Genomic DNA, 12,518 nt, shown 5'->3' with positions numbered 1-12,518 from the left:
TGTAGCTTCTTACAACTACCTACATATACATGTATATATATATCAGGTAACAATACGTAGTTAATTGCAATTTTTTTCTTGCTCTGTAGCTCAACTTGGTATTCGCACTTCATCAATACTATCATCATGCACTCCAGCTTCTTTTTCTCATTTTCAGCATTGGTTGCTTCAGTGGCAACTGGCGCTGTCATAAACCCCAGATATGGAAGTCCTTGGACAACGGTCAAGGACCATCGCCTCATCCATCAATTCCCCAATGGAACAACGGTCGAAAACATTGCCGTTCGGTCCAATGGAAATCTCCTCGTCACCTTGACTTCCAGCCCTGAGCTATATGAAATCGATCCATTCAACCCAAAGAGTCCAAAGTTGATCCATCACTTCACTGGGAACCTAGCTCTTCTAGGCATAACAGAAGTGTCCCCGGATGTTTTCACACTCAATGCAGGCAACTTCTCTGCTGAAATTGGTCTCTCTCCAGGATCATGGGCGGTCTGGCAAGTAGCTTTTCACAACGAGCAGACCAAAATCTCAAAGGTTACCGACATTCCTGAAGCTCAGTTTCTGAATGGCATGACTACCCTTGAATCCACCCCCAATACCATCCTTACTGCCGATTCAGCTGGGGGCGTCGTCTACAGTGTAAACACGCACACTGGAGAATACAAGGTGGTGCTTGAGAATGATGTGTTCAAGCCTGCGCCAGGAGCTCCACTACCTATCGGCGTCAACGGAATCCATTATCTCGACGGTTATGTTTATTACACAAACTCCTTTGATCCTCTCTTTGGGCGCGTGCCTGTCAGCAAATCTGGATGCGCCGTCGGAGACTACAAGACCATTCTTACAGGAGTCTTCGGTGACGACTTTGCAGTTACACCCCAAGCAGCATATGTCGCTGGCAACCCAGCGAACGTGATCACCGAGATAAAGCTAGACGGCGAAAACAAAGTTATCGCTGGAAATATCAACTCGAGCCTCGTTGCGGGAGCTACTTCAGTCCACTTTGGCAGGACGATTCGAGATAAGCATGTGCTTTATGTTACTACCACCGGCACCGTCAACGCAACGTTCGTTGAAGGTGGAAAGATTGTGGCTTTGGATATTTAACGAGATAATTGGGGGCTTGAGTGGCTGTGGAGTCTAAGGGATCTTGTGGACTTTTCTTCTCTTTTTAGTTGGAGGGTCTTTGAAAGCGACAGGGACAAAGGATTAACAAGATTCAATGTCGGCGAAGCCGGTAGGAATGACTAGCTCACGATAGATCCGTATTCAATATAGACTATATAAACAACTGAGATAGAGTTGGTATAAGGCATTTCCACTTCAGTTGAAAGATGAGACTGATAATCCTACAATAGTGGCCAACCGTGCTGCAAAGGAGATCGAAAGGTTGTCGTATCTCTAATGGCTTCCAACAACAACTTTCTCTTTCTATACCGCGATGCCTTATGACATGAAACCTTCCATCGTAAACATCTCTCATGACAAGGAGAGGCGTATATGGAAACTCTCATCTGAGCAATGCCATTTTCATCTAGAACATCGTGTTCACGCTCTGCGTCGTTATTCGCTATTTCTTGTTGCCCCACTACACGTAGTAGACCGCAAACATCGACCCTTAGGTAGAGTTAAAAATGCTGTGAAAGTAGTTGGCCAGTGTAAATTAACCAAAGTGGAAGATTATGGTTCGTTGTAAAGAGTGGGACGATAATCCAGAGTTCATCGATATATTGTAAAAAACTTTATATACATTTATACGGAGTACTCCTCTTTAAGCCCGAAACATCGCTATTTACAGTAAAATGTTTCTCTCAACAGCTCACCACTCCTACTGTTTAGTGGTATCTGCTGATGGCATTCAGATACGCCTGGCCCGACTGAGACAGAGATCCATCGCTCTTCACGGGAGGCCAAGCAGTTCCCAAGCCAAGACCATCAGTATATGCGTACGCAAGAATATGCGGGTTGGCCTCGAACAAATCTACAATGTCGCTGATCCACTGGTTGATCTGGTTCTGATCCGTGCAAGGCGTAAAGTTGTTTTGGTCAAAGACGCAGGCAAACTCCGTCACCCAGATGGGCTTCTGGTACGTGTTCCAGTAGTAGTCAATGTCGGCTTGCACGCCCGCCATGTCCGGCTTGAAGATGTGAATAGAGGTAAAGTCCCAGCTTCTGGCGAGCGACTGCTGGTTGAACTGCTTGAGCCACGACTCGTCTTTCTGGCGACACATGGCTGGGCTGCCTAGCAGAGCTCCTTTCTGGCCCATCGGAGCAATCAAGCTATTCCACAAGCTAACTCCTCTGTTGACGTCGATGTCGGCAGAAATGTCGGCTCCAGAGCAGTCTGGCTCGTTGAAGCCCATAACGTAGGCTGGCGTGGTAGTGAGCTGTTGAAACTGTTGCAGTCTCTGGGCGTCATGTGGCCCATTGTTGCCACCACCCCAAAGCATAGAGACGGGAACAAGGCCAGCGCCTTTGGGGCTTGAGGGAGCTGGTGTCCAGTCGTGCCACCAACTCAAATGATCTTTCCAGAAAGCCAGAGCAGTATCACCCGCAGATCCAGCCTTTCGGCCATTGGGAGTCAAGGGATGCTGGGCCATGACGGCAGCGGAGGCCCCCAACCAGAGGACGTAACTTTTCAGAGACATTGTGTGGTGTATATCCTAATTGCAAACTGAATTGTTTCCGTCAATGCTGTCTCCCAAAAGACGACAAGGTGCATGTTGTTTCGACGAGACAAATGGCTTACTTATATAAATAATTATATGCGATCACGAGTGCCGGACCTCGCGGCAGTAAGCTGACAACTACGTAAAAGTACGAGATGCAAGTAATGCTAGCATAGGCAGCAGTTCTCGATCCGGCAGTTGTGTTCCCAATTGCATGGATTAAAGAAACTAATCATCTCATAATTCGATGTTTGAACACACCCACTTTGCACTTGGCAACAGAATGTAAAGGGGTAAGAGGTAAGAAACGAAAAAAGCATAATTGAGAAAACAATGTCAGCATTCTATGAAATGGATACATTTCAACACCAACAAAGGTTTTAGTGCCTTCATCAAGGAGAACACTCTTAGCTCCATAAATGAAACATGATTCAGCATGATGTTATTCGCACATACCGGCAATTCGTATAAAGAAAACAGGAACCCCCGGTCTTCGTTCTCGTCCGATGAAGAGAGCCATTGGCCCACCTTCATCTGTATCTGACATGTTCATGTCAATAAGGACCTGAGAAGTGGAGAGTCGGCGTTTTTGTATAAACCCGGCGCCCATCATCTACAGGTTGAACTGGGGGCTAAAGCCGACCGCCAGTTGACATGTTTCTCGATCAAAGCGCAATGTGGGAAACGTCATGCCGTCGTTTTAGAAGCTAGAAATACAAGGCGGATGTGCTGTACAAACGCGTGTACGATCAACATGGAACTCAGGGGCCGTCAGCACGGGTCCGTTTTCTTGGCGTTACCATAAAGAGAAGCTTGTTTTTAAGATCGGCATTCGGTCCGAATGGACTTGCTCATGTAAGAACAATACTAAACGGACAAGCAGAGCGCAGGTGCGTGAAAGTTTAAAGGTTCTGTATGCTTTAAGAGTCCCGATTGACTTCATCAACCGCGTCTCAACCCATTTATGTATCTCAGTACGCGTAGATAATGTCAATGCTAGGGTATGGGCCATATACAAGTCTCGCATGAAGATTTCTCGTACTTGTATCGAATATACAATGCGATCGACAGTTCAAGCCAACACTCCGCGGCTGCTTCGGGCCTTTCCAGCATGTCGTATATGCGAAAGCCGTTGATGAGTCTCTCTATATTGACTAGAACCCCTTTGAAGAAGATCGACAACAGTTGATCGACACTCAAGGGAACCATCTTGTTAGCATGTTAGTTGTCTCGCAAGTAGTATAAAAACATGTAAAAGTCAACAGTTTCGAGAAGCTCTTCAGGCCATCTCTTGTCTCTCTTAGACACTTGATACAACTGCCCATCTTCAAGATGCTGTCCGCAATTGCATTTTCGATTCTTTTGGCTTCTGTCAATGCTTGGACTCCTCAGTCCAATGCAAAGGGTTAGTCAACTCTCAACCAGCCACTGAACAACAACTCATATGGTATCAATCACAGTCTTCAGCCGAGACACGAGAAACGTTATGAGATGGCTTCCCGGCAGCGACAAGATCCGCGGTGTCAATCTCGGCTCCCAATTCATCATCGAGCCATGGATGGCATCTGATGAGTTCACCAGTATGGGCTGCGGTGGTCTCAACGATGAGTGGTCTTGTGTCCAAAAGCTTGGCCAAGACGCTGCCGATGCTGCGTTCCAGAAGCACTGGGACACTTGGATCACGCAAGACGACATTAGCCAGATCAAGAGTCTTGGTCTCAACACGGTCCGCATCCCCGTCGGCTTCTGGATCCGTGAAGATCTTGTCCAAGAAGGCGAGTTCTTTCCGCGTGGAGGCATCACATACCTCGACCGTCTGGTTGGTTGGTGCAACGATGCCGGCATCTATGTCATTATGGATCTTCACGGAGGTCCAGGAGCGCAGTTTCCGAACCAGCAATATACTGGCCATGTAAGTGGAAGGCTTCAGCCATTGCGTCAGTTCTTGTCAACTCTACCTAGCTAACAACGTTGCCATCAGGGAGTCTCTCAGCCAGGATTCTACTCTCAAGACAACTACGGACGAGCCGCCGACTTCCTAGAGTGGATGACTGAGCGTATCCATACCAACGCAACCTATGCCTCCGTCGGCATGCTTGAAGTTATCAACGAACCTGTTCACTCGGGCGACTACCCCAGCCAGGCAGCTGACATGGTCAATACCTACTATCCTCTTGCCTGGAACCGCATCCGTGACACTGAGAGCCGCCTGGGAGTCTCTGATGACAAGCGTCTGCACATCCAATTCATGGTTCGTAGGCCTTCTTCACGCCAACAACCTCTTGTCTTCGACTATCAACTTTCTACACAATACTGACATTCAAATAACAAACAGGATGCCTCCTGGGGTTCCGGTGACCCAACTAGCGCCCTCCCCAGCACCGACTTCGCCGCCTTCGACGACCACCGTTACCTCAAATGGGACACCAGCGTCACTGCCACCAAAGACGGCTATATCAACGCCGCCTGCAGTGACCAACGCCAGGCTGACGCCATTGTCGGCGAGTGGTCCATCTCCGTTGCCGATTCTGTCCAGGATAACTCCGAGCTCGGTATTCGTGACCGCACCGACCAGGCCGGCTGGTATCAGCAGTTCTGGGCAGCCCAGGTACAGGCCTTTGAGAAATCTGCCGGCTGGGTCTTTTGGACATGGAAATGCAATTGGATAGCAGGTTATGATGACTGGAGATGGTGTTATCAAAGCGCGGTTGCTGCTGGAGCTATTCCAAAGGATGCTGGCAGTGCGGCGAGTCTCAGCCCTTGCTAAGGGGGTTCAAGGACATTTTTGTCTTACATCTACTACATCTACTCTTTATGTAGGTTTCACTGTCATATAACAACTTTCTGTGAGTAAACGTATATAGAAGAAAGTAAATAAGTGGTTGAAGAATTTGTATTGGTCTGATATCTATGTTGGTCTAAAAGCCTGAGCATACGTGACTTCACGAACCAAGAAGCGCAACCAATTCAACCGATCCAAGTATCAAATGATCAAAACTGCAGCAATTAAATGAAGTACTAATCTCCATTCTCGCAAATCCACCTATATCCATTCCGGTTTTCCCGTCTTTCCATCATGGCAACCAATTCTCCTCCATCACCCCGCAAGACAGGCGATGAGACCGGCTGAAGTCGTGAAGAGAGCAAAATAACGATTCTTCTCTCCGAGAACTCTTTTAGTTATGGTACTCTTCGCAGAACTGGCACCTGTCGTTATTTCCTTTTTCAACTACCCGTGGGCAGCCGCAGATACACGCGCACACATGCATTTTGATGCGTTGAAGATTGAAAGAGTTAAAGTATTGAAAGCGTTTTGTAACCACAAGGGGTATGAACTTTGAGAGCTTTGTTTTTGAAGGAGCACGTGCTGTTTTTGTCGTTGTAATTCTTAAACTCCAATAATGGTTTCGTGCACACATATATATAGATCTAACACATCTGTGAGTCAAGCCGAGCCGAGCTTATTCTTGGCATACGTTCAGTAACTAATAACAAATGTTCGTCAAAGTCATTGGATTGTTCTAGACTATCAACTACGTTATAAAAAGAGGACAAAGGCCAACCATCCATGCGGCATTCTGCGACCTGGCCAGCCAGTGTCAGTGATTCGCTGCTCATTGCCCAGTGCGTCTTTGCATAACTGCAATCTGAGAAAACCACTATATAACACTTTCATAATGATTAAAGGCATCCTACATTAGACGCGGAATCTCACGTCAAAAGTCCACGTTGCGTAGCGCACATTCTGCAGCGCATCACAACAACGCCGCATTCCTAGCAGCATCTTGGCAGAACCCAACGTACCGTTCCACAACGACGTGTTTCTTTTCTCTTCCCCCCTCATGAAGCTTCATTTCGCACAATACTCTCACTACCCAAAACCGCATACCAAAAGATATTTCGTTGTGCCTTGACCTCACTATCGCGTTTCGCTTTCTCGGAAAGCTGTGGTCCCTGAAGATCTTGGAGGAAGCGTCCAACAAAACTGCCGACGAACGGCTTAGCGTACAGATTGTAAATCATCTGGGACTCTAGACTCCTCTGCCCAGGCGGCTCAGTCGTCGCAAAGAAGCGCAGCGCAAGGGCCATGGGGAAGAGGCCCGAAGCGCCCTGCATGGCACCCGCAGAAGGCCCATACAAAAGGGGAACCGCGTGCGCGATTTTGCGAGCAAAAGTTCCTGGGTTAAGCATCCTCACCCGCGGGACTTCCTCGCACAGTCCCAGTCCACTGGATGTTTCTTCTGGAGAGGTGGCTGGGGTCGACACGGGAGCAGACGAAGCTGGCGAGGCGCTGAGAGACGGGACAGAGTCGGTGCCCGGGCTCGCAGACGCCGCCGTATAAGCCATGTTCATCATCCCAAGGGTGCTGTACAGTATCAGGCGGGCGCCCCAGTACACGCTCGAAAGATAGACGAGCGAGAATTCCGTATCGTCCTTAGGCTCGGGTAGAGGAGAGCCGACAACGTTGTAGTCGAACTGGTGGAGATCGGCCCCCATTTCCTGTTCCCAAACATCCAAACTGTTTGAAATGTGTTCGCAGTTCAACATGGCAATTTGGCGGAGCTCGTCGGCACGATCAGGGTCTTGACAGGCGCGGAGGTTGTCGTAGCTGACTAGCATGAACGGGATGTCTTCCATGATGTCCATCAACTTGTCTTTGACAGACTTGGGAATGGTTCGCCATGGAACGGTGCGCCATTCGGGGGAGTGAAGCGGTGATTGGGTTCGCCTTCCAATACACAACATGACCTATTATAAGTTTAGCTGTGGCTCCTACTAAGAAAGAAAAGGGGATTGAGGCCATACCACGAGAACTCGTCCATCCACATAGAGCTGATGCGCTTGTCCAGTAGTAAAGGATTCTGGCCCTCTAGCTAAGAAGAGAGATAATTGGCCTTCAATATGAGCACGCCAGTCAGGTGCGCTCCCGAAAAATAACTGTAGGCCATGTGGTTAGTTTTCACCATACCATCTCTTCATGTAGAACCCCTACCTCGTAAGATTGCAATATCCTCGCAGCCACAAGGACGCCATCATTTTTGGATCGCCTCGCATCTTTCAGCCCCTTGACCATCTCGTGGATAGCTCGGTTGTAAGCCTCGAGCCCTTGGAGAGTGAGTTGGCTGTACTGTGCAACCTTGTTATTCCGATCCTGAACACCCATGAATCCCGCGCTCATCGCCAGAGCTGCGTATCGAATAGCGGGCTCTCTGTTGTAATACTCGTCAACTGCTGCCACCCACCCATTGGTCGAGATGGCAGAGGCCTTGGGAGATAGTAAGTGGCCATAAGGAAGGGACATGGAGATGAGCATGCCGAAGAAAAGATTCTCTCTGGCCGATCGAGCGAGCGAGTCGTGGAGAGCAACGGCGGTGCTGTTGCTGTTGCTTTTGTTGGTCTTGGTGGTATAAATCACGCTCCATGGCCTCTGTTGGCCAGCGGCGGCCTTTCCTTGAGGTGGATGCGGCTTGACCTTGCCGTCATCTCCGTCTGGCGTGGTGTTGACCCAGACGAGGTCCCGCCCATAGCCTTCGCATGTCAAGCCGGACCGTATACATTGGTGGCACGAGGGAACGTTTTTATCGCACTGTTTCGCAGGTCAGCAATGCAGATCAAACAAGATCACGCTACATGGGCGAGATCTCTCTCCGTAAGAAAGACCGTGTTGATTGATGTGGAGGATCTTGATGACTTACACCCTTCTTTCGCCGTCGACAAGTGACGCAGCCCTTGGATCTACCAGGGACTCCCACCATCTTGTCACCTTCTGGTTCTGTAGATAATACCGCTCAGAAAATGACAAGTCACGGTAAGTTCTCCGTAAATTATGTCTCAGGCTCAAGCGGCTCGGGATGCTCCACCTCCTTGATCGAAGCTTAAGCGCGCGGGGCCGTCACCAGTTAAAGGTGGCGTAACTTGTCGCTTGTTGTTGAATAGTCTCGACTCTTTGGTGAGGAGCTTGAATGAGTCTCCTTTCTAGTTGTCGCGACACAGTCGAGATGCGCTCTAGGAATCCCCAATAGCTTATGAATGCAAGTCCAGGGAGCAACTCGACAGACTGTGGGATTTCCCGCCACTAGTTAAACGGCGTTGGTATGTGATAAAACACCGGCCGTCTCCTGCGCCACCACGCACAGATTTAGAGTTGCGTATCCGTTCAAGGTTCCCAGCCGTTGCCGCAGGAAAATGTCCTGGATGGTGATCGTGTATGTAGAGGCAACGTGGACATGAAACCTCAATTGTTTCCCCCACAGTAAGCCAGCCCCTCATCAAATCGCCTCTCTCTCGATCGCCGGCGATCAAAACCGATCGAGGATCTCGGATAATCTTTTGGCTTTGTCCCTTCCAGGGCTTGTGGGATTCAAAGACGATGTCTAGCCGGGTCGCTCCGCTTACTCGGGTCAGAATATCCAGTCAGGACCAGCAGTTGTGTCGTTTGGTTACGATTTGTTACGGGCGCCGAAGGTTTTCGCTGATGAGACAGACAAATGAGTCCCCCCAACATGTTCTCCGAAACCCTGCTGGAGATGGTCCAGATAGATATATACAGTAACTGATACTACATGGTCGAGCTCCTGTGGACCCCAAGCTTTAGACTGCGACCGAGCAGGGTTATGCCGGGTCATGCTAGCACATAAGCATGAGGACAGACAAATGGCTTGGGAAATGTGTCAGTCGCCAGGTCGGGGGGGGCCAATCAGTGTTACGTCCCATATCGTCCGCCTCCGATGCCACGCCGCCGAAACAGGGATCTGGAGTACCGGCACAGTTATTTCAAGGCCCCCAAGAAAGTGCCTAGATTGAGGCCTTTGCACACCTGGACCACTACCGTGTGTGCATTAGTGGGCTCGGTCTCTGCAAGCCACGCATCAGAAATCGCAGGTCCAGGTTCGTTCCATGAACGCGGGGATGCTACCGTACCGTCCAGCAGAGTTCCATCATGTTGGGTACAGTATAATAGATGCCCACGGATGCCGGGCTTTCGGCCAAGTCTCGACTGAACTGGGCTCTCTCGGAATCCCACAAAGATGTCATCCTTCCTTGCCAACCCTCCAATACGAGGACGAGGAGCTTAGCCATGCGACGGGCTCCTCTGCGTGTATTCATCCGAGGCTCGAGAGGGGTCAGCGGAAGGATCTCAGACAACACAACTGGGTTGCGGATTTAGATGGCGCCACAGGCCATCTGGGCTAGTTATCCCCATTCGTCGTTGCAAGGATACACTGCGTCAACGGCGTGGTTTTGGCCGACGGCTTGCTTCAACGCTGCTGACGCGCCACATCTTGGACTTTGGACTGCCGGCTTGGAGACTCGGGATGGCATCACTTGCGAGCTAAGGTAACAGGACAAGACGCTTGATCGCAGAGCGGCCCTGTGCACCTTGGTAGTGCCGAAACAGCCACATTTTAACGTACGATTCTGGCAGTCCGTTTGTTTACCTTGACTCAAGACGGGTCGCTCGGTCTACCTTAGTTGCTCCTGTCCCATGAGCCATGAACCATGAGCCTTGCTACTCACTACTACTGTACTATTTTACCGGGAGGCTAGGCAGAGCGTCCTGCAGGTGGACGAAACAGGCTGCGCGCCTTTCCAATCTCGATGAGGCCTTGCAGAACCCGCCGGTTTAGTCTTTGAGATTCAAATGACGGATATCGGGAGTGAGAATCGAGGCCGAGTCAGTGGCGCTGTAAGCGATCCACAACCAACGTGTAGGTACCTGTTGGGAGCAGCTAATCTGTTGCATGCAAGCTCGGCGACGATAGTTGGACCGCGTGGTGGCAGAGCTTTTGCTTTGCTTTTCTGCCTTGTTGGTGGTTGAACCAGACTATTGGCTTGATTTCTAATTTCTAACCTTGGTCGATGGAGAGGAGACGGAATTCTGCGCATTTCGCAACTCCGCTTACCAGGTCCCATATCTTGGCTTGCTTGGATCTTTCACAAGCTCAGTAAGCAGTAGAGCGTCCCACACCGAGAGGTGCCATGGCAGACTACCAGTTTGTACTACTTTAGTTCGCCGGTCAAGTCAAGGAAATAGTAGCAGTAGGAGATTGTGACATCCGGGCCGTTTAATTGCGAAAAGGTTTCATTCAAGATGCTAGTACTATACTCAAATATTCGGCAGCACGTGAATGTACCAATTATAGCTACAATTACAGTTGCTCCGGAGAGCCGGCAAAGTCTATCTCCAACGCACGTCATGGTGTTGAGTATTTCGCAAGAGAAGCCTCATCCTAGTGGGAGCCAAGCCGGAACACATTTGCCAACCGAACAGGCAGATTCCTCATTCCGTCCGTTCAACCGTTCATCCATCCATCTCCGCAGTTGAAGAAAAAGAAGGTTATCGCCACTTTCGAGTTACATGTACCCGGTCCTATTAAGGCCCTACTCGGTACGAAATATACTGCAGGGTAACAGATAAGTCAGTTATCGAGGCATCAATCACGGACAAAGACTTCCGATCTCCTAAATCGGAGTACCAGCTACCTGTCTCTCGGCTCCGCCTGTATGGGACCAGAGGTAGTGGTTCAAATTAGGGGCCAGTCACTGGTATTAGTGCCAGGCCTGTTCTAGAAGCCGCTGAACCACCGTAATGAGATTGCACCCCGGAATAACTCTTTTCCGATATCAAGCAAAGCTCGAAACTTCAGAGGCGATGCAACGCAATTTGGCCACAGCCATCACTTCATCAGGCCAAGTCCACCTTTGCGCTTTTCTGTCGCAGAATTAACCATCGCTATCAGCCGCCAACATGTCCTGGAGGAGTCAAGGCATCACGGGCTCGAACAACATCCCGCTGGGGAAATCGCGGCGCTTCGGCGGCGAAGAGGAAGAGGATGGCTTTGTCGAGGAACGCGATCTCAAACGGGGCCGCGATCCTGAACCACGAAGCGAAGCCGATGGCCCTCGCCGCCGCAAGAAGCGCAATCGATGGGGCGACGCGTCCGAGAACAAGGCTGCCGGTCTTATGGGGCTCCCGACCGCCATTCTCTCGTCCATGACGAGCGAGCAGCTCGAGGCATACACTCTGCATCTTCGTATCGAGGAAATCAGCCAGAAGCTTCGCATCGACGACGTCGTCCCCGCAGATGGTGACCGGTATGTTATATGTTCTCCCCCCAGCCCATCACAGCCCATCATAGCCTCTTCTTCAAGCACACAGAACAGGCACTAATGCTGTTACACCACAGATCCCCTTCGCCACCACCCCAGTACGACAACCATGGTCGACGTATCAACACCCGAGAATATCGCTATCGCAAGCGTCTCGAGGACGAGCGCCACAAGCTGGTCGAAAAGGCCATGAAGACCATTCCCAACTACCACCCGCCCCAGGACTACCGCAGGCCGACAAAGACCCAGGAGAAAGTCTACGTGCCTGTTAACGACTACCCGGAGATTAACTTCAGTATGATTGCTAACCCTTTAACCCTAACCACTAACTCCCCCTTTCTTTCCTTCAACTTGGACTATGATCAGACCCTCGCTACTATGCCGATATGTGGTGTTGTAAGGGGCTCTGGTTTCTTCCGTCGATTGATTGTGCCTGTCTAATCCTAAAGTTCTTTCCGATGTTTCTTTATCAAATTCAGTTACTAACACATAGCTCTCCCCCAAAGTTGGTTTACTTATCGGACCCCGTGGTAATACACTAAAGAAGATGGAGAATGACTCTGGAGCCAAGATTGCCATTCGTGGCAAGGGCTCCGTCAAGGAGGGCAAGGGTCGCTCTGATGCAGCTCACTCCAGTAACCAGGAGGAAGATCTTCACTGTTTGATCATGGCAGATACCGAAGAAAAGGTCAACAAGGCGAAACAGCTCATCCACAACGTTATCGAAACCGTGAG

At 50.0% G+C, this 12,518-nt stretch overlaps 5 protein-coding genes across 5 annotated transcripts; 3 read left to right on the top strand and 2 right to left on the bottom strand.

Moving 5' to 3' along the window:
• The first annotated feature begins 103 nt into the window (after positions 1 to 103).
• On the top strand, positions 104 to 1,308 carry M431DRAFT_511420 (hypothetical protein). Its single transcript, XM_024919651.1, has one exon. It carries the CDS (start codon positions 127 to 129, stop codon positions 1,108 to 1,110), a length of 984 nt encoding a protein of 327 aa, XP_024771008.1. The 5' UTR covers positions 104 to 126; the 3' UTR covers positions 1,111 to 1,308.
• Positions 1,309 to 1,838: 530 nt separating this feature from the next.
• M431DRAFT_498572 (glycoside hydrolase family 128 protein) lies at positions 1,839 to 2,603 on the bottom strand (the record flags this gene model as incomplete). The annotated part of the gene is made up of 1 exon (XM_024917708.1): positions 1,839 to 2,603. One exon carries the CDS (start codon positions 2,601 to 2,603, stop codon positions 1,839 to 1,841), a length of 765 nt encoding a protein of 254 aa, XP_024771007.1.
• A 1,401-nt stretch (positions 2,604 to 4,004) lies between these two features.
• Positions 4,005 to 5,439, top strand: M431DRAFT_93404 (glycoside hydrolase family 5 protein; the record flags this gene model as incomplete). The annotated part of the gene is made up of 4 exons (XM_024924475.1): positions 4,005 to 4,077; positions 4,133 to 4,584; positions 4,654 to 4,923; positions 5,008 to 5,439. 4 exons carry the CDS (start codon positions 4,005 to 4,007, stop codon positions 5,437 to 5,439), a joined length of 1,227 nt encoding a protein of 408 aa, XP_024771006.1.
• A 1,073-nt stretch (positions 5,440 to 6,512) lies between these two features.
• Positions 6,513 to 8,428, bottom strand: M431DRAFT_8541 (hypothetical protein; the record flags this gene model as incomplete). Its single annotated transcript, XM_024923552.1, has 4 exons — positions 6,513 to 7,421; positions 7,479 to 7,610; positions 7,666 to 8,259; positions 8,369 to 8,428. 4 exons carry the CDS (start codon positions 8,426 to 8,428, stop codon positions 6,513 to 6,515), a joined length of 1,695 nt encoding a protein of 564 aa, XP_024771005.1.
• Positions 8,429 to 11,302: 2,874 nt separating this feature from the next.
• Positions 11,303 to 12,377, top strand: M431DRAFT_511414 (hypothetical protein). Its single transcript, XM_024919650.1, has 2 exons — positions 11,303 to 11,768; positions 11,861 to 12,377. Exons 1-2 carry the CDS (start codon positions 11,422 to 11,424, stop codon positions 12,222 to 12,224), a joined length of 711 nt encoding a protein of 236 aa, XP_024771004.1. The 5' UTR covers positions 11,303 to 11,421; the 3' UTR covers positions 12,225 to 12,377.
• The last annotated feature ends 141 nt before the right edge of the window (positions 12,378 to 12,518 follow it).

Source organism: Trichoderma harzianum (assembly GCF_003025095.1).
Source record: "Trichoderma harzianum CBS 226.95 unplaced genomic scaffold M431scaffold_12, whole genome shotgun sequence".
Classification (NCBI taxonomy): Eukaryota; Fungi; Ascomycota; class Sordariomycetes; order Hypocreales; family Hypocreaceae; genus Trichoderma; species Trichoderma harzianum.
Note: the sequence above shows the minus strand (reverse complement) of the source record. Positions and strands in the feature narration are given on the sequence as shown.

Excerpts from the sequence above, each read along its gene's own strand:
- M431DRAFT_511420 (XM_024919651.1), top strand. The coding sequence starts at position 127 with ATGCACTCCAGCTTCTTTTTCTCATTTTCAGCATTGGTTGCTTCAGTG.
- M431DRAFT_511414 (XM_024919650.1), top strand. The coding sequence starts at position 11,422 with ATGTCCTGGAGGAGTCAAGGCATCACGGGCTCGAACAACATCCCGCTG. Across the intron at positions 11,769-11,860 it reads GTCCCCGCAGATGGTGACCG|ATCCCCTTCGCCACCACCCC; the intron begins GTATGTTATATG and ends GTTACACCACAG.